This window comes from Panulirus ornatus, chromosome 41 (assembly GCF_036320965.1).
Source record: "Panulirus ornatus isolate Po-2019 chromosome 41, ASM3632096v1, whole genome shotgun sequence".
NCBI classification, from domain to species: domain Eukaryota; kingdom Metazoa; phylum Arthropoda; class Malacostraca; order Decapoda; family Palinuridae; genus Panulirus; species Panulirus ornatus.
The window spans coordinates 8,767,124-8,792,587 of NC_092264.1; the positions used below are offsets into that span (position 1 = coordinate 8,767,124).

The 25,464-nt window shown below is 42.9% G+C and overlaps 1 protein-coding gene across 3 annotated transcripts in view; it reads left to right on the plus strand.

The window, feature by feature from the left end:
• LOC139761662 (protein Aster-B-like) overlaps nucleotides 1–25,464 on the plus strand; it is a 293,330-nt gene that overhangs the window by 81,601 nt on the left and 186,265 nt on the right. The window contains exon 1 of one of the 3 annotated variants that reach the window (XM_071685979.1): nucleotides 7,427–7,488. The exons of the other annotated variants lie outside the window; for them this stretch is intronic. Within the exon in view, the coding sequence (XP_071542080.1) occupies nucleotides 7,442–7,488 (47 nt within the window). The 5' untranslated portion in view covers nucleotides 7,427–7,441. Of the gene's footprint in view, nucleotides 1–7,426; nucleotides 7,489–25,464 lie in introns of those variants that run through there. 3 annotated transcript variants of the gene reach the window in all.

Below are 25,464 nucleotides of genomic sequence, written 5' to 3' on the forward strand. Positions count from 1 at the left end.
GCGCTGGTGGCTGATTCATGTGAGAAACTGCAGAAGCTGGTGACTGAGTTTGGTAAAGTGTGTGAAAGAAGAAAGTTAAGAGTAAATGTGAATAAGAGCAAGGTTATTAGGTACAGTAGGGTTGAGGGTCAAGTCAATTGGGAGGTAAGTTTGAATGGAGAAAAACTGGAGGAAGTAAAGTGTTTTAGATATCTGGGAGTGGATGTGGCAGCGGATGGAACCATGGAAGCGGAAGTGGATCATAGGGTGGGGGAGGGGGCGAAAATCCTGGGAGCCTTGAAGAATGTGTGGAAGTCGAGAACATTATCTCGGAAAGAAAAAATGGGTATGTTTGAAGGAATAGTGGTTCCAACAATGTTGTATGGTTGCGAGGCGTGGGCTATGGATAGAGTTGTGCGCAGGAGGGTGGATGTGCTGGAAATGAGATGTTTGAGGACAATATGTGGTGTGAGGTGGTTTGATTGAGTAAGTAACGTAAGGGTAAGAGAGATGTGTGGAATTATAAAGAGCGTGGTTGAGAGAGCAGAAGAGGGTGTTTTGAAATGGTTTGGGCACATGGAGAGAATGAGTGAGGAAAGATTGACCAAGAGGATATATGTGTCGGAGGTGGAGGGAACGAGGAGAAGTGGGAGACCAAATTGGAGGTGGAAAGATGGAGTGAAAAAGATTTTGAGTGATCGGGGCCTGAACATGCAGGAGGGTGAAAGGAGGGCAAGGAATAGAGTGAATTGGATCGATGTGGTATACCGGGGTTGACGTGCTGTCAGTGGATTGAATCAGGGCATGCAAAGCGTCTGGGGTAAACCATGGAAAGCTGTGTAGGTATGTATATTTCCGTGTGTGGACGTGTATGTATATACATGTGTATGGGGGTGGGTTGGGCCATTTCTTTCGTCTGTTTTCCTTGCGCTACCTCGCAAACGCGGGAGACAGCGACAAAGCAAAAAATATATATATATATATATATATATATATATATATATATATATATATATATATATATATATATATATATATATATTTTATACTTTGTCGCTGTCTCCCGCGTTTGCGAGGTAGCGCAAGGAAACAGACGAAAGAAATGGCCCAACCCCCCCCCCCCCCATACACATGTATATACATACGTCCACACACGCAAATATGCATACCTACACAGCTTTCCATGGTTTACCCCAGACGCTTCACATGCCCTGCTTCAATCCACTGACAGCACGTCAACCCCGGTATACCACATCGCTCCAATTCACTCTATTCCTTGCCCTCCTTTCACCCTCCTGCATGTTCAGGCCCCGATCACACAAAATCTTTTTCACTCCATCTTTCCACCTCCAATTTGGTCTCCCTCTTCTCCTTGTTCCCTCCACCTCCGACACATATATCCTCTTGGTCAATCTTTCCTCACTCATCCTTTCCATGTGCCCAAACCACTTCAAAACACCCTCTTCTGCTCTCTCAACCACGCTCTTTTTATTTCCACACATCTCTCTTACCCTTACGTTACTCACTCGATCAAACCACCTCACACCACACATTGTCCTCAAACATCTCATTTCCAGCACATCCATCCTCCTGCGCACAACTCTATCCATAGCCCACGCCTCGCAACCATACAACATTGTTGAAACCACTATTCCTTCAAACATACCCATTTTTGCTTTCCGAGATAATGTTCTCGACTTCCACACATTCTTCAAGGCCCCCAGGATTCTCGCCCCCTCCCCCACCCTATGATCCACTTCCGCTTCCATGGTTCCATCCGCTGCCAGATCCACTCCCAGATATCTAAAACACTTCACTTCCTCCAGTTTTTCTCCATATATATATATATATATATATATATATATATATATATATATATATATATATATATATATATATATATATATATATTTAGCCCTGGGGATAGGGGAGAAAGAATACTTCCCACGTATTCTCTGCGTGTCGTAGAAGGCGACTAAAAGGGGAGGGAGCGGGGGGCTGGAAATCCTCCCCTTTTTTTTTTTTTTTTTTTTTTTTTGATTTTCCAAAAGAAGGAACAAAGAAGGGTGCCAGGTGAGGATATTCCCTCAGAGGCCCAGTCCTCTGTTCTTAACGCTACCTTGCTAACGCGGGAAGTGGCGAATAGTTTGAAAGAAAGATATATATATATATATATATATATATATATATATATATATATATATATATATATATATATATTTATTTATTTATTTTGCTTTGTCGCTGTCTTCCGCGTTAGCGAGGTAGCGCAAGGAAACAGACGAAAGAATGGCCCAACCTACCCACATACACATGTATATACGTACACGTCCACACACGCAAATGTACATACCTATACATCTTAATGTATACATATATATACACACACAGACATATACATATATACACATGTACATAATTCATACTGTCTGCCTTTATTTATTCCGATCGCCACCTCGCCACACATGGAATAACAACCCCCTCCCCCCTTATGTGTGCAAGGTAGCGCTAGGAAAAGACAACAAAGGCCCCATTCGTTCACACTCAGTCTCTAGCTGTCATGTAATAATGCACCGAAACCCCTTGGGATAGGGGAGAAAGAATACTTCCCAAGCATTCCTCACGTGTCGTAGAAGGCGACTAAAGGGGACGGGAGCGGGGGGGCTAGAAACCCTCCCCTCTTTGTATTTTAACTTTCTAAAAGGAGAAACAGAATATATATATATATATATATATATATATATATATATATATATATATATATATATATATATATATATATATATATATATATATATATATATATATATATATCAGATATCCAGTTATTTCTATTGTGTGCTAACAGTGTGGAACCCGTCGGATTATTTGTCTAGTTCGACCTAGTTCTATCCGGATTGTTTCCCATTGGAGAGAGACCAGACTGGCTTTGTTCCCTACGCGTCCAGACTGGCCTTGGTCGCTGCGTTTTTCTTAGGCCGTGTGTCGTCGTGTTAACTGACGGGATTTTAATGTTGCCGCTCACACACTATGAAGCATCGGTCTGTAGTCCAAGGATGGGCTTTGTCCTTGTTGACGAGTACAGTCACTATTATTGCACGGGGAAATGAAGTTCTCAAGTGCACTTTCGTGTAATAATCACCTCACACACACACACACACACACACACACACACACACACACGCATATATATATATATATATATATATATATATATATATATATATATATATATATATATATATATATATATATATATATATATATATATATATATATTTTTTTTTTTTTTTTTTTCCAAAAGAAGGAACAGAGGGGGCCAGTTGAGGATATTCCAAAAAAGGCCCAGTCCTCTGTTCTTAGCGCTACCTCGCTAACGCGGGAAATGGCGAATAGTTTAAAAGAAAGAATATATATATATATATATATATATATATATATATATATATATATATATATATATATATATATATATATGCGTGTGTGTGCGTGTGCGTGTGGAAATAAGAGGAAATCCCATTCACTACGTTCACTACGGGAATTTCCCCTGGTGACGCCTGAATAGGTGGAAAAAACTGAGGACGCGGGTGCGTCGCATAAGTTGGGGGGGGGGGGGGATGTTTCTTCTGGTAATTTTGTAAAGTGTGTCTTGTGTACCACCACCTCTTGTGTTGTGACTCGCTCATTAAATGATTGCGTCAATGGCTTGGGAGGGGGGGGGGGGGGAGTTCATCTTTTCTATAATGATTAAAAAAAGATTTCGTACATATAGACCTGGGAGACGTGTCTAATTATATATGTGTACTTATACATGCGAGTATATACAAAAGATTATGTTGCCTCATAAGCCATGAAATTGTTCTTAACTTTTTTTTTTATGTTTTGATCGTTTAAAGCTTTTTGTATTGTCAGAAGCCAGTAAATTCTTACTATTAAGTGATAATCCAGTTCTGTAATTGGGCATTTAGCTTGTGTCATAAGATTTGTAACTTTAGTGTACGTCTGAAGAGTGTTTACCTCTCCAGTATATGATTAAGTAGAGGGGAGAGAGAGTCTTGTTTGCTTTGTTTGCTTTATGAGGAAGGTTACTCACCTTGCAAAGATACTTGTATGTCTTTCCTTACATGACTGCTTGTTTACCGTATGAAGATATTTGTTTACCGTACGAAGATACTTGTTTATCTCACGAAGATACTCGTTTACTTTACCATACATGACTGCTTGTTTACATTACCTTACATGACTGCTTGTTGACCTTACAAAGATACTTTTTTCTTATCTTGCCTTACATGGATGCATGTTTTCCGTACCTTACATGAATTTTTGTTTATAAAGATAATTGTTCACTTTTATTTACATAGATGCTTCTTTTCCTTACAAATATACTTGTTTTGACTATAAGGATGCGTATTTATACTGACTGGGGCGCTTGGTGCCTTGTGGTTTTGCTTGCGTACAAGTATATTGTGCTCCAGTTACCCTTCTGAATTAAAACTAATTGATAGATTTACCTTCCTAATAGACTTATTTGACTGGATCAAGTTGGCTATGTGAGTGTAATATTCAGTGTATTTCTGAACCGTAAGTAATCATTTGGGCTCATAGTAATACTAAGATGTTTTTTTTCCTTGGATTTTGTAATTTTTACGAGTTTTTGATTTTTGAATTTTGTCATTTTTACGAGTTTTTAATTTTTAGGTTTTCTCATTTTTATTTCTGATTTTTTGTATACGTATGTATATCTTCCTGTTATTTCAGTAAGTTCTGTTTAACATCTTCCTTTGGTCTTCTTTGATCATGTGACAATATTTCATCAAAATCGTATTTGAGTGTTTGATTTTCTTTATTCAATTATATTGCACTAAGTTGGTTAGGTTATGACAGTGATCTGAGTTATGGTTTAAGTTGGTCAGATTATGATTATGATCTGAGTTATAGTTTAAGTTAGATTGTGGCAATGATCTGAGCTTTGTAGTTTGCTGAATTATAGAGTGATCTGTGACGGACCTCGGCAAATAAAGTGTTTGAGACGTTTGGCGCCCACAGGGCTCGCCAAGCTTGCAGAAGCATAGCAACAGTGCATAGGATGATTCTCTCTCTCTCTCTCTCTCTCTCTCTCTCTCTCTCTCTCTCTCTCTCTCTCTCTCTCTCATCTAACCACATGGAATTGGGAATGGGTTTGAAGGGAGAGAATTTTTTGCGGGGCTAGGCGTTGTAACATAATTGTGGCGACTTTACTTATTGCGTACTTGTGATATTACAACATCTTGACGCAGTATGCCTTCATTTATATTGCTTTGGCTGTGTTAATTGTTCTAATTGACCCGGTTTTTGCCGTTTCATTGTCTGTGACTTCTAACCCTTTAAGCAGGACATTACGACCATTGAGTACGAGTATACGACCCTTCGGTATGATGGCCTCCTGGTGTTTAAGGATCGTCCTTATGACGTATCGACTATGATATAGTTATGATCACGTAACTCACGTGGTATAGGTAGAAACAAGAGGAAAGGTAAGTTGCAGAACGATGAGATGTGGTGGTAGAAGATGGGGTCAAGACGATAAATGGTGGTAGAGTTGAAATTATAGGAAGAAGAGGTAGACCAACAGAAGCCTTTGAGGTGACGATGGAAAAGGAATCAGTTGTCCATAGGATACAAGTGTAATTGATCTGTGTGTGTGTGTGTGTGTGTGTGTGTGTGTGTGTGTGTGTGTGTGTGTAGGTGTGTGGGTGGGGATGGGTGTGTTCTCACGTGAAGAATCAATTTAACAGTTTCCATCTTTGAAGTATGATTTGGAGAGTCACAGAACAGTTTTCTTGGAGCAGTTGACTATCTGACTCTCTCCTTCCTATGATCAGAGTCACTCTGTGACCAAGCATAGAGTAAATATGTTAAGAAAGGCTCCATTTTAACCTGGAAGCTACTCTATTTTTTTTCTATTGAGCACTCTGGACTTGGGTTGAGGGTGTGTGCGCCAAAGGGAGGCGAAGTACTTCGAGACGTATCGGCTCCACCCCATGTGGAGGGAGACGAAGTTAACAGATTGAAAATTGTATTTGTATTACATGATCACGTCGTCTGAGTGGCCCTTAACGTCACTGTCTTAAGTGACTGAACTTGTCTTCCATGACATTTGTGTTGCTCTTCGTTGGTTTCGTTTTCATGGGAGTGTTTGATATACTTCTGCCGTGTTGAGTCTTACCCAATGACAATGACCTTCAATTTTTCTTGCTCTGTGCCTCGTTTTCGCGTTATTCTTCTTTTTTACACTCTGAGCTAGCTCGCACTCGTTTTGTTATGCCGACACTTTATAGTATCTTAATTAACTTTGATGACATACATCATGCGTTCTCTGACGTATTATGGCCCGCTGCTACAGTGCATGATTGGTTTCATGGTTTGTCCATGTGTACACCCCTTTGCTGGTGGATTTGATACGAACGAGCGGTACGTCACAAGCACAACCTGCAGAGCTTTACACTTACTGGGGCTTTGACTGTGGGTGGAGGTGTGTGGAGCCTCCATATACTGTGTTATGTGGACCCCTGACCGCCTTGCAAGGTTTCGCAATCCACCTTCGCTGCCACCACCCAACCTTGTCTCCACCACATATAGCTTCATCTTCCCCCACCCCCTGCCTGCAACACAAAAACAGTATTTCCACCTCCTTCGCCACCGCCACAGTCAGTACCACCACCAGCAGAAGCAGTTGCACTATCACAGCCACTTGCGCCATCATTTTCATCATCACCACCACCATCACCGCCATACAGTTAGACTCATATCAATCACCTCTCCTCACTCACACCTCAATACTTTTCACCTACACACTCACAATGAGTTATGTTACCTCACACAGGCTCTTTACATATAATATCATCATAGTATCATCATCGTTGGGGACTTACCCCGTGATGGGGCTAAATCTCTCTCTCTCTCTCTCTCTCTCTCTCTCTCTCTCTCTCTCTCTCTCTCTCTCTCTCTCTCTCTCTCTCTCTCTCTGTCTCTCCCTCTCTCTCTGCGCTTGCTTGCTAACTTGCTTGCTCGAGTTGTTATGCATTCTGCTTGGCTCTCCCGTGATCAGCATGCGGGTACTTGTTGAATAAATGTGGAGTTTGGTCATAATTACGGTAATTATAAGCCCGGCGGATCTCATGTTATTAAAGAGGTGAGGACTCTCACCTGATTCTGCTAGATTGTAGTCACCATGCTGCTGAAATACTCTTGCTTTTCCTTCTTATCATCCACCTAATCTTGCGAGTTTCTCCAGTCTTTTCTTCTGTCACCTTCTTGACCGCGTCTCAGCCACACCGTTCTTTGTCCTCCCGGATCTGTATGCGACACGCAGGTCACCTTGGTGGAGGTTCACAGTTGCTCCATAGTCTTATCCACGGCAGCGAGAGAAAGGGGTTGGGGTGGGAGGGAAGGGGGTGTGTTTCCTAGGGTAGGAAGGATCTAGATGGTTCTCGAAGTTCCCCAGCGAACGGTACCTCCGGGCCAGCCAAGGTAAGGAAAGGTTCTTGATGTTAATATGTGTTGCTTCATTTTCATCTAACTTATAAGTTCTACACAGAAACATTTTCCGTTAGATAAGGCTTCCTGTTTTTATCGTCGATATTTTTTTTTTTCCTCTTTTAAGGCGTACAGGATGATACGGTGTTAAGTTCTCCAATACTAGGAGAACTTACCATGTTCCAGACACAGACGTTGAGCCTCCGATATCTCCCCCCCCCCCCTCTCTCTCTCTCTCTCTCTCTCTCTCTCTCTCTCTCTCTCTCTCTCTCTCTCTCTCTCTCTCTCTCTCATGACCTGACCTGACCGCTGACTCTTCTCTGGGAAGCAGGGAAAGAACTACCCAAGAACCTTACTTGACGAAGGGACTGAAGAGGACAGTAAAAACAGAGATCGAGAACATAGTTGATTCTATCAAGAAGAGGAAAAAATATGAAAGAAGCTCAAGATGATAAAACGAACACCTACAGAGGAAAAAGGATTACAAGAACACGCCAAGAAATGGGCAACAGCTGCAACGCAAAGGGAAGCGAGAGATGAAGTAGAGAAACAAAAGAAGAGGAATCCAGAGAAGAGAAGCCTCTACTTGATGAGAGGAGGAGGCAGGAACGTGGGTGATAGGGAGGCTCCTAATTAGGCCTTCATAACTGCTGTCCTTCCGGGGTCGGTATAAGAGACCCACGTCGTATCAACAAGATGTGCTGTACCATCGCTGCAATGGTCGCTATTCTTCCTACACCCACTGGTTTTACTTTTACAGCCACGATACATACGATGTCCTCGCCTCAAACCAGGGAAGTACTACTGTCCCTGACTTACGAGTGTTGAAGTTGTGTTTGAATCTATATTGCACCCTCCGGGATGTAGACAGCAGCCTCCCCGGGAAATACTATCCTCTTGACTTTAGAGTTGCCCGGAATCATCTTTCACAAAGCAGGTAAGTAGGGTCGACGTGCTGTCAATGGATTGACCCAGGGAATGTGAAGCGTCAAGGGTAAACCATGGAAAGTTTTGTGGGGCCTGGATGTGGAAAGGGAGCCTTGGTTTCGGTGCATTATACATGACAGCCAGAGATTGAGTGTGAACGAATGTGTCCTTTGTTGTTTTTTCCTAGCGCCACCTCGCGCATGCCGGGGGAGGGGTTTGTCATTTCATGTGTGGTGGGGTGGCGACGAGAGTGAATAAAGGCAGCAAGTATGAATTATGTACATGTGTATAAATGTGTGTGTATTTATATGTATACGTTGAAGTGTATAGGTATTTATATGTGCGTGTGCGGACGTGTATGTATATACATGTGTATGTGGGTGGATTGGGCCATTCTTTCGTCTGTTTCTTTGCGCTACCTCGCTCACGCGAGAGACAGCGACAAAGTATAATGAAATAAATATAAGAAAGAAAGAGAGTATATATATATATATATATATATATATATATATATATATATATATATATATATATATATATGGATATAAACTTTGCAAGGATGTTACCGAACTCAGCCTGCATGAGGTGTGGTTACACCGCAATCGGGAAGTTATCTTCGGCAAGGCTGTATTTTGTCAGAGAACAGAAAGGAGCAAAGTCTCGTCAAGGAGCTTTCAAGCTTGCGTAACCCCCATGGAAGTGGCTCCGAGATGGTAAAATAATAACAACAGCCCAGCAGACTGGTTCAGCTTACCCGTGACCTCGCATCATAAACCTCCGTGCAATGGACCTGTTTGTGGTTAGCCTAAAAACAGGTTATGAAATGTCGCAGTCTTAGGAGCAACCATATTTCATACTACGTGGTTCAGTTCCAGCAACAACAACAGCAGCAGTTCACTGCTGAGTAGACGCCAGTGAAGTTAGAAACTGTGTCCATGCTTCGCTGTATTTACTCTATATCCTATACTCTTGTTGACAGTTTACAGCTTTTTTTTCCCTTTTTTATATCGATCATCGCCACCAAGTTATAAGTCCACATGTAAGTAGGTTTAGCTTTGGTATACACACGTCCTTGTAATGCCCTGTCGTCGTCAACTTAATCTCGAACTGCCTTATACTAAGTGTATGGTCTTCTGGCTCCTTTCTTGTCCGTGTTCCTTCTTGTCTTAGTGTTCCTTCGTATCTAAGTGTTTCCGAGGTTTTCGTGACAGGTGTTTGGAAATCAAGTTTTTGGTCGTGTCTCCTCACGTCATATACCGTTCCTTGTTTCCGCCATTCTTGGTATAACGATGATGAAATATACCCACTGGCTACGTTGGCTAGTCTTTCCGCGATGACCCACCAGAGGTCGGGCCACACATCTTATACAAGGACAGTCCCGTCGAGTTCAAAGGCCGCACCTTCGTTTTCAAGTGGTTGCTGAAGCACCAAGTTCGCTTCTGTTGCTCTTCATCCTTGCTGCGCGTGCAGCGTACTTTTATGATAACGCTTGAGCTTAGCTAATCCCCCAGACTGGTTAATTTTTTTTTCTATACAGTACGAGTGAGTGTTGGCTGATAGTCCGTCACCGGAAAGATAAGCGTCCAATGTCGAGAGACGACGGAAATCTGTCTTGTTTATGACGTCATGTTTCCATCCTCATTTTGTGTTTTTCTATCGCCGTATATTCCCGCGTAGTCATTCTCCACCTTGTTTTTTATTCTTCGTTTACCTTCAGTATTTCTTCGTTCAGGGTTACCGAATTTTGAGGAACGCAACTTTCCTCCTTTTTTGTTTATTACGATAATTCCATAAACGTAAATGAATCACTTTTCCATGGGCAGCTTAGCTCCTCGTTGAGGCAAGGAACCTGCCCTACCCTCTCTCATATTTTTTCTTTCATTTTTCTCAAGTTCTTACTCACTCTGCCTGCACCACCGAGAACCCTCCGACAACATCCTCCCAGCCTCCAACTTCCAGGCTCCCGTCCTTCCAGTCAACAGCCAAGAAAGATATAACTTTACGTCCAGCCATTTTGCTGGAGCTGTAAGGGAAATTTCAAGAGAAAACGTCGACCATGACGCTTACTACAGATGTTTTTTTTTTTCTTTCTATCAACGTGGTTAGCATGTATCAGGTTATGAAAGCCTGTGTGTAAGGATGTGCCATGAGGATGGGTGTCGAATCCTGGCCGTCTTATATAAAGGTCATCTTCCACAGATGATAAGAGAAGTGGTCGTTTGTAAAGGCTTGAGGCGAGGGAGTTCCCTTCATATATTTTTTCCCCTATGCTTCTCCCGCCATTTGGAAGATTGTAATCTACCTTATCTACCTTCCCTCCTCCTCCTGTCGCCAGAAGAATAGTCTCTCTCTCTCTCTCTCTCTCTCTCTCTCTCTCTCTCTCTCTCTCTCTCTCTCTCTCTCTCTCTCACACACACACACACACACACACACACACACACACACACACACACACACACATCGCCTGGTCATCGCTTCCTCCAGCACACAATGGCCTGGGGACAGGGCTTTAAGTAACGATCTGCCCCGGCCTCCCTCGCTCTTGGCTTACCCTCTCCGTGCTTGGCCGATTACCACGTCCGGCGTGTCCTCTAGATCTTTCCCCACGTCGTGTAAGTTTCTCCATGCTCCCCAATGTCTGAAATTATCCCCCTCCCCTCCCTTCCTTCTGTTACATCCATAGCGCCATATCCTTCTCCGTGTCCTCACCTCGTGGTGTGTGCATGACCATGTCCTTAAACCGTGGTATATGCATGGCCATGTCCTCTGTGCCGTCACGTCGCAGTATGTGCGTGAGCATTTCCGACGTGTCCCCACATCCTTCTTGTGTGTCCTAGATATTGTGCACGTCCTCAACATGTTCGTTCCCTCAGGATGCCATTTGGCATTGACTTGGGCGGTTTCCTTGGCAGCCAACCTGCCTTCCTGTTTCCTTCTCGTTTATCCTTCCGTTTACCATCCCTATTAGCCTCCCTATTACCCTGGTTATCCTTCCCGTTACTCTCCATTACCCTCTGTATTATTTGATGTAGGGCAGTACAGAGGGGAGCAAGGTAACATATCAGCTGGAGGACAGTGGTTGTATCATCCATTCCTAATCTGTATGAATGGATGACGGCACTTTAAGAATAACCTTGGATTTGCCTGGGAATTCACAGGTTGAGGCTATGTAGAGGGTGTAGCGGTGGCATGGGAAAAGATAGGAGTATTAGGGGCGTGGGTGTCGTCTATAGTGACCCAGGCCAAGCCATAGGAGGGGCCGACAACGCCAGTATTGATCTGCGGGTCGGAAATTGAAAGTCAGTCTTTTAAGTTATTTACCACATCGATATTTAACGGAGGCGGCCCCTCTTTGGCCTCGGGCACGTGGCGATAATGCAGTTGACAGCCCCGTTTACCGATATACGCGTGAACTGCTAAGGAAAAGCTAAACCACATCTGACGAGAAGGTTTTGGAAGTCCGCAATTGTTTACTGGCAGAAGTTCGAAGTGCAGAGATAACCTGCAAAGGAGACGCCTGTTGGCAGACCTCTTGTATAATGTCACTGGAGGTCCTGACTAGGTTGTGTGACATTAAATCTCTTGACTCATATATATATATATATATATATATATATATATATATATATATATATATATATATATATATATGTATATTTTTTTTTTTTTTTTTTTTTGCTTTGTCGCTGTCTCCCGCGTTTGCGAGGTAGCGCAAGGAAACAGACGAAAGAAATGGCCCAACCCACCCTCATACACATGTATATACATACGTCCACACACGCAAATATACATACCTACACAGCTTTCCATGGTTTACCCCAGACGCTTCACATGCCTTGATTCAATCCACTGACAGCACGTCAATCCCGGTATACCACATCGCTCCAAATCACTCTATTCCTTGCCCTCCTTTCACCCTCCTGCATGTTCAGGCCCCGATCACACAAAATCTTTTTCACTCCATCTTTCCACCTCCAATTTGGTCTCCCTCTTCTCCTCGTTCCCTCCACCTCCGACACATATTCTCTTGGTCAATCTTTCCTCACTCATTCTCTCCATGTGCCCGAACCATTTCAAAACACCCTCTTCTGCTCTCTCAACCACGCTCTTTTTATTTCCACACATCTCTCTTACCCTTATGTTACTTACTCGATCAAACCACCTCACACCACATATTGTCCTCAAACATCTCATTTCCAGCACATCCATCCTCCTGCGCACAACTCTATCCATAGCCCACGCCTCGCAACCATACAACATTGTTGGAACCACTATTCCTTCAAACATACCCATTTTTGCTTTCCGAGATAATGTTCTCGACTTCCACACATTCTTCAAGGCTCCCAGAATTTTCGCCCCCTCCCCCACCCTATGATCCACTTCCGCTTCCATGGTTCCATCCGCTGCCAGATCCACTCCCAGATATCTAAAACACTTCACTTCCTCCAGTTTTTCTCCATTCAAACTCACCTCCCAATTGACTTGACCCTCAACCCTACTCTATCTAATAACCTTGCTCTTATTCACATTTACTCTTAACTTTCTTCTTTCACACACTTTACCAAACTCAGTCACCAGCTTCTGCAGTTTCTCACATGAATCAGCCACCAGCGCTGTATCATCAGCGAACAACAACTGACTCACTTCCCAAGCTCTCTCATCCCCAACAGACTTCATACTTGCCCCTCTTTCCAAAACTCTTGCATTCACCTCCCTAACAACCCCATCCATAAACAAATTAAAAAACCATGGAGACATCACACACCCCTGCCGCAAACCTACATTCACTGAGAACCAATCACTTTCCTCTCTTCCTACACGTACACATGCCTTACATCCTCGATAAAAACTTTTCACTGCTTCTAACATATATATATTATACACTGTCGCTGTCTCCCGCGTTAGCGAGGTAGCGCAAGCAAACAGACAAAATAATGGCCCAACCCGCCCACATGTATATACATACACGTCCACACACACACACACACACACACACACACACACACACACACACACACACACACACACACACATATATGCCTATACATTTCAACGTATGCATATATATACACAGACAGACATATACATATATTCACATGTACATAATTCATACTTGCTGCCTTTATTTATTCCCGTCGCCACCCCGCCACACATGATATGACAACCCCCTCCCTCCGCACGCGAGCAAGGTAGCGCCAGGAAGAGACAACAAAGGCCACATTCGTTCACACTCAGTCTCTAGCTGTCATGTATAATGCTATAGAGTTGTGCGATGGAGGGTGGATGTGTTGGAAATGAGATGTTTGAGGACAATATGTGGTATGAGGTTGTTTCATCGAGTAAGTAATGAAAGAGTACGAGAGATGTGTGGTAATAAAAAGAGTGTGGTTGAGAGAGCAGAAGAGGGTGTATTGAAATGGCTTGGTCATTTAGAGAGAATGAGCGAGGAAAGATTGACAAAGAGGATTTATGTGCCAGAGGTGGAGGGAACAAGGTAAAGTGGGAGACGAAATTGGAGGTGGAAAGATGGAAGGAAAAAGATTTTGAGCGATCGGGGCCTGAATATGCAGGAGGGTGAAAGGTGTGCAAGGAATAAAGTGAATTGGAATGATGTAGTATATATATATATATATATATATATATATATATATATATCCCTGGGGATAGGTGAGAAAGAATACTTCCCACGCATTCCTCACGTATCGTAGAAGGCGACTAAAGGGGACGGGACCGGGGGGCTAGAAACTCTCCCCCCCCCCCCTTGTATTTTAACTTTCTAAAAGGGGTCTGAAAGGGGAAACAGAAAAAGAAGTCACCCGGGGAGTGCTCATCCTCCTCGAAGGCTCAGATTGGGGTGTCTAAATGTGTGTGGATGTAACCAAGATGAGAAAAAAGGAGAGATAGGTAGTATGTTTCAGGAAAGGAACCTGGATGTTTTGGCTCTGAGTGAAACGAAGCTCAAGGGTAAAGGGGAAGAGTGGTTTGGGAATGTTTTGGGAGTAAAGTCAGGGGTTGGTGAGAGGACAAGAGCAAGGAAAGGAGTAGCACTACTCCTGAAACAGGAGTTGTGGGAGTATGTGATAGAGTGTAAGAAAGTAAACTCTAGATTGATATGGGTAAAACTGAAAGTGGATGGAGAGAGATGGGTAATTATTGGTGCCTATGCACCTAGGCACGAGAAGAAAGATCATGAGAGGCAAGTGTTTTGGTAGCAGCTGAATGAGTATGTTAGTAGTTTTGATGCACGATACCGGGTTATAGTGATGGGTGATTTAAATGCAAAGGTGAGTAATGTGGCAGTTGACGGAATAATTGGTGTACATGGGGTGTACAGTGTTGTAAATGGAAATGGTGAAGAGCTTGTAGATTTGTGTGCTGAAAAAGGACTGGTGATTGGGAATACCTGGTTTAAAACGAGAGATATACATAAGTATACGTATGTAAGTAGGAGAGATGGCCAGAGAGCATTATTGGAATGTGTTAATTGATAGGCGCGCGAAACAGAGACTTTTGGATGTTAATGTGCTGAGAGGTGCAACTTGAGGGATGTCTGATCATTATCTTGTGGAGGCGAAGGTGAAGATTTGTAGAGGTTTTCAGAAAAGAAGAGAGAATGTTGGGGTGAAGAGAGTGGTGAGAGGAAGTGAGCTTGGGAAGGAGACTTGCGTGAGGAAGTACCAGGAGAGGCTGAGTGCAGAATGGAAAAGTGTGAGAACAAAGGACTGAAGGGGAATGGGGGAGGAATGGGATGTATTTAGGGAAGCAGTGATGGCTTGCGCAAAAGATGCTTGTGGCTTGAGAAAGGTGGGAGGTATGGAGATTAGAAAGGGTAGTGATTGGTGGGATGAAGAAGTAAGATTATTAGTGAAAGAGAAGAGAGAGGCATATGGACGATTTTTGCTGGAAAATAGTGCAAATGACTGGGAGATATATAAAGGAAAGAGGCAGGAGGTTAAGAGAAAGGTGCAAGAGGTGAAAACGAGAGCAAATGAGAGTTGGGGTGAGAGAGTAACATTAGATTTTAGGGAGAATGAAAAGATGTTTTGTATGGAGGTAAATAAAGTGCGTAAGACAAGGGAACAAATGTGAACATCAGTGAAGGAGGCTAATGGGGAGGTAATAACAAGTAGTGGTGATTTGAGAAGGATATGGAGTGAGTATTTTGAAGGTTTGTTGAATGTGTTAGATGATAGAGTGGCAGAAATCGGGTGTTTTGGTCAAGGTGGTGTGCTAAGTGAGAGGGTTAGGGAGAATGATTTGATAAACAGAGAAAAGGTAGTAAAAGCTTTGCGGAAGATGAAAGCCGGCAAGGCATCGGGTTTGGATGGTATTGCAGTAGAATTTATTAAAAAAGGGAGTGACTGTGTTGTTGACTGGTTTGTAACTATATTTGATGTATGTATGACTCATGGTGAGGTGCCTAAGAATTGGCGGAATGCATGTATAGTGCCATTGTACAAAGGCAAAGGGGATAAGGGTGAGTGCTCAAATTACAAAGGTATAAATCTGTTGAGTATTCCTGGAAAATTATATTTGAGGATATTGATTGAGAGGGTGAAAGCATGTACAGAGCATCAGATTGGGGAAGAGCAATGTGGTTTCAGAAGTGGTAGGTGATGTGTAGATCAGGTGTTTGCTTTGAAGAATGTATTTGAGAAATACTTAGAAAAGCAAATAGATTTGTATGTAGCATTTATGGATCTGGAGAAGGCATGTGATAGATTTGATAGAGTTGCTCTGTGGAAGGTATTAAGAATTTATGGTGTAGGAGGCAAGTTGCTAGAAGCATTGAAATTTTTTTTTTATCGAGGATATGTGTACGAGTAGGAAGAGAGGAAAGTGATTGCTTCTCAATGAATGTCGGTTTGCGGCAGGGGTGCGTGATGTCTCCATGGTTGTTTAATTTGTTTATGGACGGGGTTGTTAGGGAGGTAAATGCAAGAGTTTTGGAAAGAGGGGCAAGTATGCTGTCTGATGTGGATGAGAGGGCTTGGGAAGTAAGTCAGTTGTTTTTTGCTGATGATACATCGCTGGTGGCTGATTTGGATGAGAAACTGCAGAAGCTGGTGACTGAGTTTGGTAAAGTGTGTGAAAGAAAGCTGAGGGTAAATGTGAACAAGAGCAAGGATATTAGGTACAGTAGGATTGAGGGACAAGTCAATTGGAAGGTAAGTTTGAGTGGAGAGAGGCTGGAGGAAGTGAAGTGTTTTAGATATCTGAGAGTGGATTTGGCAACGGATGAAACCATGGAAGCGGAAGTGAGTCACATGGTGTGGGAGTGGGCGAAAGTTTTAGGAGCGTTGAAAAATGTGTGGAAGGCGAGAACATTATCTCGGAAAGCAAAAATGGGTATGTTTCAAGGAATAGTGGTTCCAACAATGGTATATGGTTTCGAGGCGTGGGCTATAGATAGAGTTGTGCGGAGGAGGGTGGATGTGTTGGAAATGAGATGTTTGAGGACAATATGTGGTTTGAGGTGGTAAGATCGAGTAAGTAATGAAAGGATGAGAGATGTGTGGTAGTAAAAAGAGTGTGGTTGAGAGAGCAGAGGAGGGTGTGTTGAAGTGGTTTGGTCACATGGAGAGAATGAGTGAGGAAAGAATGACAGAGAGGATATATGTGTCAGAGGTGGAGGAAACGAGGGGAAGTGGGAGACCAAATTGGAGGTGGAAAGAATGAGTTAAAAAGATTTTGAGCGATCAGGACCTGAACATGCAGGAATGTGAAAGTTGTGCAAGGAATGGAGTGAATTGGAATGATGTGGTATCCCGGGGTGGAGGTGCTGTCAATGGATTGAACCGGGGCATGTGAAGCGTCTAGGGTAAACCATGGAATGATTTGTGGGGCCTGGATGTGGAAAGGGAGCTGTGGTTTGGTTGCATTATACATGACAGCTAGAGACTGAGTGTGAACGAATGTGGCCTTTGTTGTATCTTCCTAGCGCTACCTCGCGCGCATGCGGGGGGAGGGTGTATCATTTCATGTGTGGCGGGGTGGCGACGGGAAATGAGTAAAGGCACCAAGAATGAATTATGTACATGTGTATATATGTATATGTCTGTGTATGTATATATATGTGTATACGTTGAAATGTATTGGTATGTATATGTGCGCGTGTGGACATGTATGTATATACATGTGTATGTGGGTGGGTTGGGCCATTCTTTCGTCTGTTTCCTTGCGCTACCTCGCTAACGCGGGAGAGAGCGACAAAGTATGATAAATAGTTAAATAAGTAAATGGATATATATATATATATATATATATATATATATATATATATATATATATATATATATATATATATTTTTTTTTTTTTTTTTTTTTTTTCAAACTATTTGCCATTTCCCACGTTAGCGAGGTAGCGTTAAGAACAGAGAACTGGGCCATTGAGGGAATATCCTCACCTGGCCCCCTTCTCTGTTCCCTCTTTTGGAAAATTAAAAAAAATTGAGAGGGGAGGATTTCAAGGCTCCCAGAATTTTCGCCCCCTCCCCCACCCTATGATTCACTTCCGCTTCCATGGTTCCATCCGCTGCCAGATCCACTCCCAGATATCTAAATCACTTTACTTCCTCCAGTTTTTCTCCATTCAAACTTACCTCCCAATTGACTTGACCCTCAACCCCACTGTACCAAATAACCTTGCTCTTATTCACATTTACTCTTAACTTTCTTCTTTCACACACTTTACCAAACTCAGTCACCAGCTTCTGCAGTTTCTCACATGAATCAGCCACCAGCGCTGTATCATCAGCGAACAACAACTGACTCACTTCCCAAGCTCTCTCATCCCCAACAGACTTCATACTTGCCCCTCTTTCCAAAACTCTTGCATTCACCTCCCTAACAACCCCATTCATAAACAGATTAAACAACCATGGAGACATCACACACCCCTGCCGCAAACCTACATTCACTGAGAACCAATTACTTTCCTCTCTTCCTACACGTACACATGCCTTACATCCTCGATAAAAACTTTTCACTGCTTCTAACAACTTGCCTCCCACACCATATATATATATATATATATATATATATATATATATATATATATATATATATATATATATATATATATATATATATATATGAGCACGCCCGAAATACTCCACATGGTAGCAGTCTTACAAATATAGGATATTTTATAATAGAAATATCTTTGTAGGGATAGTGCTGAGGGAATACTACCCACGTATTTCCTGCATGGCCTCGAGGAAGACTTTGAGGGTCGGGAGCGAATACATTAGGTGCTAGGAGATCCTTCCCTCCTGCATTATTACCTCCTAAAGGTAGAAGGATGGAGGAGCGAAGGAGTGATCACCCCCCCTCGAAGGCTCAGTCATGCGTTCTGGGCGGTCCCTCGTTAGGGTGAGAGATGAAATACCTTGAGGGAGAACTTTCTTTGCTCAGTACACAGTGTTATGTGTGTGTGTAGTTGTGGTCGTGGCGACGCCGAGGTGTGTTTGTTCACCTGTGTCGAGGACACTTGTCGCAGATGTCCGGGCTGGCGGCTGGCCAGGTGTGCTCTAGCAAGCCCCCCGGTTGTTGTAATCCAACTTGGAGTAACCGTCGTTTGGTGATAAAGGGACCGGTAGCGCAGCCGTAGACATCCCTCCTGGTCGTATGTCCGCATTGCTGTATGTCCGCCTGAGTCAGCGTGTGTGTGTGTGTGTGTGTGTGTGTGTGTGTGTGTGTGTGTGTGTGTGTGTCGTTTTTAGAAACAGGTCTACAAGTTTTAGACAACAGGCAACCCTCTGGTGCATGTGTTGCTCTTTAACAAAAGCCAGTGTTGAGGGCAGTCAAAACAGGAGTTAAGTAGGCGGGTTGCATGCTGTGAATGTGGCGAGCGTGATGTTCAAGCATTTGCTACACGTAGTCGAGGCACAACCAGCATAGACGATACTTGAAGGCAGTGTTGCCGGTGATGCATTTGTGTCAACAACACTAAGGCCGGCCACACGACACACGTCATGAACTGCGGCATGGGAACCTGTCTCTGGGTCATGAACTATGGAATGGATCTCTGGGGTATATTTGTGTCATGAACCACAGAATGGGATCGTATCTCTGGTCATGTGCAGTGTGTCGTGAACCATGCATTGGGATCGTATTTTTGGGGAGTGTATACTGCGTCATAAACAGCGGAATAGGAACGGTTATCTATCCGTAGTATGTCGAACAGTGGAATGGCAACGTTTATCTATCCGTAGTATGTCATGAACAGAACAGTGGAATGAAAATGGAAACGTTTTATTTTCTTGAATATAGATTCATGTCTCGTTATGTATCCTAGAATTATAGGATGTGATGGCACGCGCGCGCAGTGTTAAACCTATAATTTTAGAACTTTATCGATGTTATGATGTTTATCCTTAATGTAAAGAGAAATAAGAAAGATATTTTGGCAATGAGAGAGAGAGAGAGAGAGAGAGAGAGAGAGAGAGAGAGAGAGAGAGAGAGAGAGAGAGAGAGAGAGAGTAATGTATGTTGGTGTTTATAGACGGTTGAAGGAAGGCTGTCGGCTGCCGGACAAGGGAGTAATGACAGTGAAGGCCACTTGCATACACTCCCTGGCAGGCCTTGTATGGCCTTATCCTTTTTGATTAGGGCTCTTGAACACGCTGTCTCATGAGTATGATGGGGTTCGCCTTTAATCTAAATCTTTAAAAGATAAGGTCGGAGACCAGGCTATCATACAAGCAAGGAGGTGTCGCATCGCCGTGCTCTAGGGTCGTAGAATCGTACTCCAGGGTCGTGACGTCGTGCTCAAGGGTTTACAATTGTTCAGAACCAGGAGGAATGGGAGTCCAATTAATATCGACCCGTCCTCGAGGAGCGTGGCTTTGTTCCTCTCCTTGTATGTGTGTGTGTGTGTGTGTGTGTGTGTGTGCGCCTCGGTAAACGGTGACTCATATGACAAGGGCTTTACTTACAGGTATCATAAAGGTGTTTACCGAACAGAAACCCTTTTACATGTTCGTGGTTTACCGTCCCTCACGCTACATATTTAGCAATAAGAGAGGGAAGGAATTAATCCTCTTGTCTCTGGTGGTAGACCACGAAAATCAACGTAGCACGTCTCTCTCTCTCTCTCTCTCTCTCTCTCTCTCTCTCTCTCTCTCTCTCTCTCTCTCTCTCTCTCTCTCTCTCTCTCTCTCTCTCTATATATATATATATATATATATATATATATATATATATATGTATATATATATATATATCCCTGGGGATAGGGGAGAGAGAATACTTCCCACGTATTCCCTGCGTGTCGTAGAAGGCGACTAAAAGGGGAGGAAGCGGGGGGGCTGGAAATCTTCCTCTCTCTTTTTTTTTAATTTTCCAAAAGAAGGAACAGAAAAGAGGGCCAGGTGAGGATATTCCCTCAAAGGCCCAGTCCTCTGTTCTTAATGCTAACTCGCTAACGCGGGAAATGGCGAATAGTTTGAAAAGAAAGTAAAAAGAATATATATATATATTTTTTTTTTTTTTTTTTTATACTTTGTCGCTGTCTCTCGCGTTTGCGAGGTAGCGCAAGGAAACAGACGAAAGAAATGGCCCAACCCCCCCCCCCCATACACATGTATATACATACGTCCACACACGCAAATATACATACCTACACAGCTTTCCATGGTTTACCCCAGACGCTTCACATGCCTTGATTCAATCCACTGACAGCACGTCAACCCCGGTATACCACATCGCTCCAATTCACTCTATTCCTTGCCCTCCTTTCACCCTCCTGCATGTTCAGGCCCCGATCACACAAAATCTTTTTCACTCCATCTTTCCACCTCCAATTTGGTCCCCCTCTTCTCCTTGCTCCCTCCACCTCCGACACATATATCCTCTTGGTCAATCTTTCCTCACTCATCCTCTCCATGTGCCCAAACCACTTCAAAACACCCTCTTCTGCTCTCTCAACCACGCTCTTTTTATTTCCACACATCTCTCTTACCCTTACGTTACTCACTCGATCAAACCACCTCACACCACACATTGTCCTCAAACATCTCATTTCCAGCACATCCATCCTCCTGCGCACAACTCTATCCATAGCCCACGCCTCGCAACCATACAACATTGTTGGAACCACTATTCCTTCAAACATACCCATTTTTGCTTTCCGAGATAATGTTCTCGACTTCCACACATTCTTCAAGGCCCCCAGAATTTTCGCCCCCTCCCCCACCCTATGATCCACTTCCGCTTCCATGGTTCCATCCGCTGCCAGATCCACTCCCAGATATCTAAAACACTTCACTTCCTCCAGTTTTTCTCCGTTCAAACTCACCTCCCAATTGACTTTACCCTCAACCCTACTGTACCTAATAACCTTGCTCTTATTCACATTTACTCTTAACTTTCTTCTTTCACACACTTTACCAAACTCAGTCACCAGCTTCTGCAGTTTCTCACATGAATCAGCCACCAGCGCTGTATCATCAGCGAACAACAACTGACTCACTTCCCAAGCTCTCTCATCCCCAACAGACTTCATACTTGCCCCTCTTTCCAAAACTCTTGCATTTACCTCCCTTACAACCCCATCCATAAACAAATTAAACAACCATGGAGACATCACACACCCCTGCCGCAAACCTACATTCACTGAGAACCAATCACTTTCCTCTCTTCCTACACGTACACATGCCTTACATCCTCGATAAAAACTTTTCACTGCTTCTAACAACTTTCCTCCCACCCCATATATTCTTAATACCTTCCACAGAGCATCTCTGTCAACTCTATCATATGCCTTCTCCAGATCCATAAATGCTACATACAAATCCATTTGCTTTTCTAAGTATTTCTCACATACATTCTTCAAAGCAAACACCTGATCCACACATCCTCTACCACTTCTGAAACCACACTGCTCTTCCCCAATCTGATGCTCTGTACATATATATATATATATATATATATATATATATTATCCCTGGGGATAGGGGATTAAGAATACTTCCCACGTATTCCCTGCGTGTCGTAGAAGGCGACTAAAAGGGGAGGGAGCGGGGGGCTGGAAATCCTCCCCTCTCGTTTTTTTTTTTTTTTTTTTTTTTTTTTCCAAAAGAAGGAACAGAGAATTGGGCCAGGTGAGGGTATTCCCTCAAAGGCCCAGTCCTCTGTTCTTAACGCTACCTCGCTAATGCGGGAAATGGCGAATAGTTTGAAAGAAAAGAAAGAATATATATATATATATATATATATATATATATATATATATATATATATATATATATATATATATATATATATCTTACCCTTTCATTACTTACTCAATCAAACCACCTCACACCTCACACCACATATTGTCCTCAGACATTTCATTTCCAACACATCCACCCTCCTCCGCACAACTCTATATATAGCCCATGCCTTGCAACCATATAACATTGTTGGAACCTCTATTCCTTCAAACATAGCCATTTTTGCTCTCAACGCTCCCAGAACCTTCGCCCCCTCCCAACCTTGTGACTCACATCTGCTTCCATGTTTCCATCCGCTGCTAAATCCAGTCCCAGATATCTAAAACACTTCACTTCCTCCAGTTTTTCTCCGTTCAAACCTACCTCCCAGTTAACTTGTCCATTAACCCTACTGAACCTAATAACCTTGCTCTTATTCACATTTACTCTCAGCTTTCTTCTTTCACACACTGTACCAAACTCAGTCCCCAACTTTTGCAGTTTCTCACCCGAATCAGCCACCAGCGCTGTAGCTTCAACGAACAGCAACTGACTCACTTCCCAAGCCCTCTTATCCACAACAGACTGCATACTTGCTCTTCTCTCCACAACTCTTGCATTCACCTCCCTAACAACCCCATCCATAAACAGATTAAGCAACCATGAACGCACAACCATCACGCACCCCTGCCGCACCCCGACATTCATATTCATCGAGTAAATAATGAAAGGATAAGAGAGATGTGTGGTAATAAAAAGAGTGTGGTGGAGAGAGCAGAAGAGGGTGTATTGAAGTGGTTTGGTCACATGGAGAGAATAATGTCAATGGATTGAACCAGGGCATGTGAAGCGTCTGGGATAAACCATGGAAAGATTTGTGGGGCCTGGATTTGGAAAGGGAGCTGTGGTTTCGGTGCATTACATATGACAGCTAGAGACTGAGTGTGAACAAATGTGGCCTTTGTTGTCTTTTCCTAGGGCTACAGGGGGGTGCCATTTCATGTGTGGCGGGGCGGCGACGGAATGGATGAAGGCAGCACGTATGAATATGTACATGTGTATTTATGTATATGTCTGTATTTGTATATTTATGTGTAGATTGAAATGTACAGTTATGTATATGTGCGTGTATGGGCGTTTATGTATATACATGTGTATGTGGGTGAGTTGGGCCATTCTTTCGTCTGTTTCCTTGCGCTACCTCGCTAACACGGGAGACAGCGACTAAGTATTATATATATATATATATATATATATATATATATATATATATATATATATATATATATATATATATATATATATTTATATATATATATATATATATATATATATATATATATATATATATATATATATATATATATTTTATGTATTTATTTATTTTGCTTTGTCGCTGTCTCCCGCGTTTGCGAGGTAGCGCAAGGAAACAGATGAAAGAAATGGCCCAACCCACCCCCATGCACATGTATATACATACACGTCCACACACGCAAATATACATACCTATACATCTCAATGTACATATATATATACACACACAGACACATACATATATACCCATGCACACAATTCACACTGTCTGCCTTTATTCATTCCCAACGCCACCTCGCCACACATGGAATACCATCCCCCTCCCCCCTCATGTGTGCGAGGTAGCGCTTGGAAAAGACAACAAAGGCCCCATTCGTTCACACTCAGTCTCTAGCTGTCATGCAATAATGCCTGAAACCACAGCTCCCTTTCCACATCCAGGCCCCACACAACTTTCCATGGTTTACCCCAGACGCTTCACATGCCCTGATTCAATCCACTGACAGCACGTCAACCCCGGTATACCGCTTCGATCCAATTCACTCTATTCCTTGCCCGCCTTTCACCCTCCTGCATGTTCAGGCCCCGATCACTCAAAATCTTTTTCACTCCATCTTTCCACCTCCAATTTGGTCTCCCACTTCTCCTCGTTCCCTCCACCTCCGACACATATATCCTCTTGGTCAATCTTTCCTCACTCATTCTTTCCATGTGCCCAAACCATTTCAAAACGCCCTGTTCTGCTCTCTCAACCACGCTCTTTTTATTTCCACACATCTTTCTCACCCTTTCATTACTTACTCGATCAAACCACCTCACACAACGTATTGTCCTTAAACATCTCATTTCAACGCTTTTACCCTCCTCCGCACAACCCTATCAATAGCCCACGCCTCGTAACCATATAACATTGTTGGAACCACTATTCCTTCAGCCATACCCATTTTTGCTTTCCGAGATAATGTTCTCGCCTTCCAGACATTTTTCAACGCTCCCAGACCTTTCGCCCCCTCCCCCACCCTGTGACTCACTTCCGCTTCCATGGTTTCATCAGCTGCCAAATCCACTCCCAGATAACTAAAACACTTCACTTCCTCCAGTTTTTCTCCATTCAAACTTACTTCCCAATTGACATGTCCCTCAACCCTACTGTACCTAATAACCTTACTCTTATTCACATTTACCTCTCAACTTTCTTCTTTCACACACTTTACCAAACTGTCACCAACTTCTGCAGTTTCTCATCCGAATCAGCCACCAGCGCTGTATCATCAGCGAGCAACAACTAACTCACTTCCCAAGCCCTTTCCAATATATATATATATATATATATATATATATATATATATATATATATATATATATATATATATATATATTTTTTTTTTTTTTTTTTTTTTTTTTTTTGATACCCCAGTCCACAGATGCTGGAGTCCTTCGCCAATATCTATATATTTCTCCGTGTGTGTGTGTGTGTGTGTGTGTGTGTGTGTGTGTGTGTGTGTGTTAAGCTGGAAAGGTGAAGGCTTTG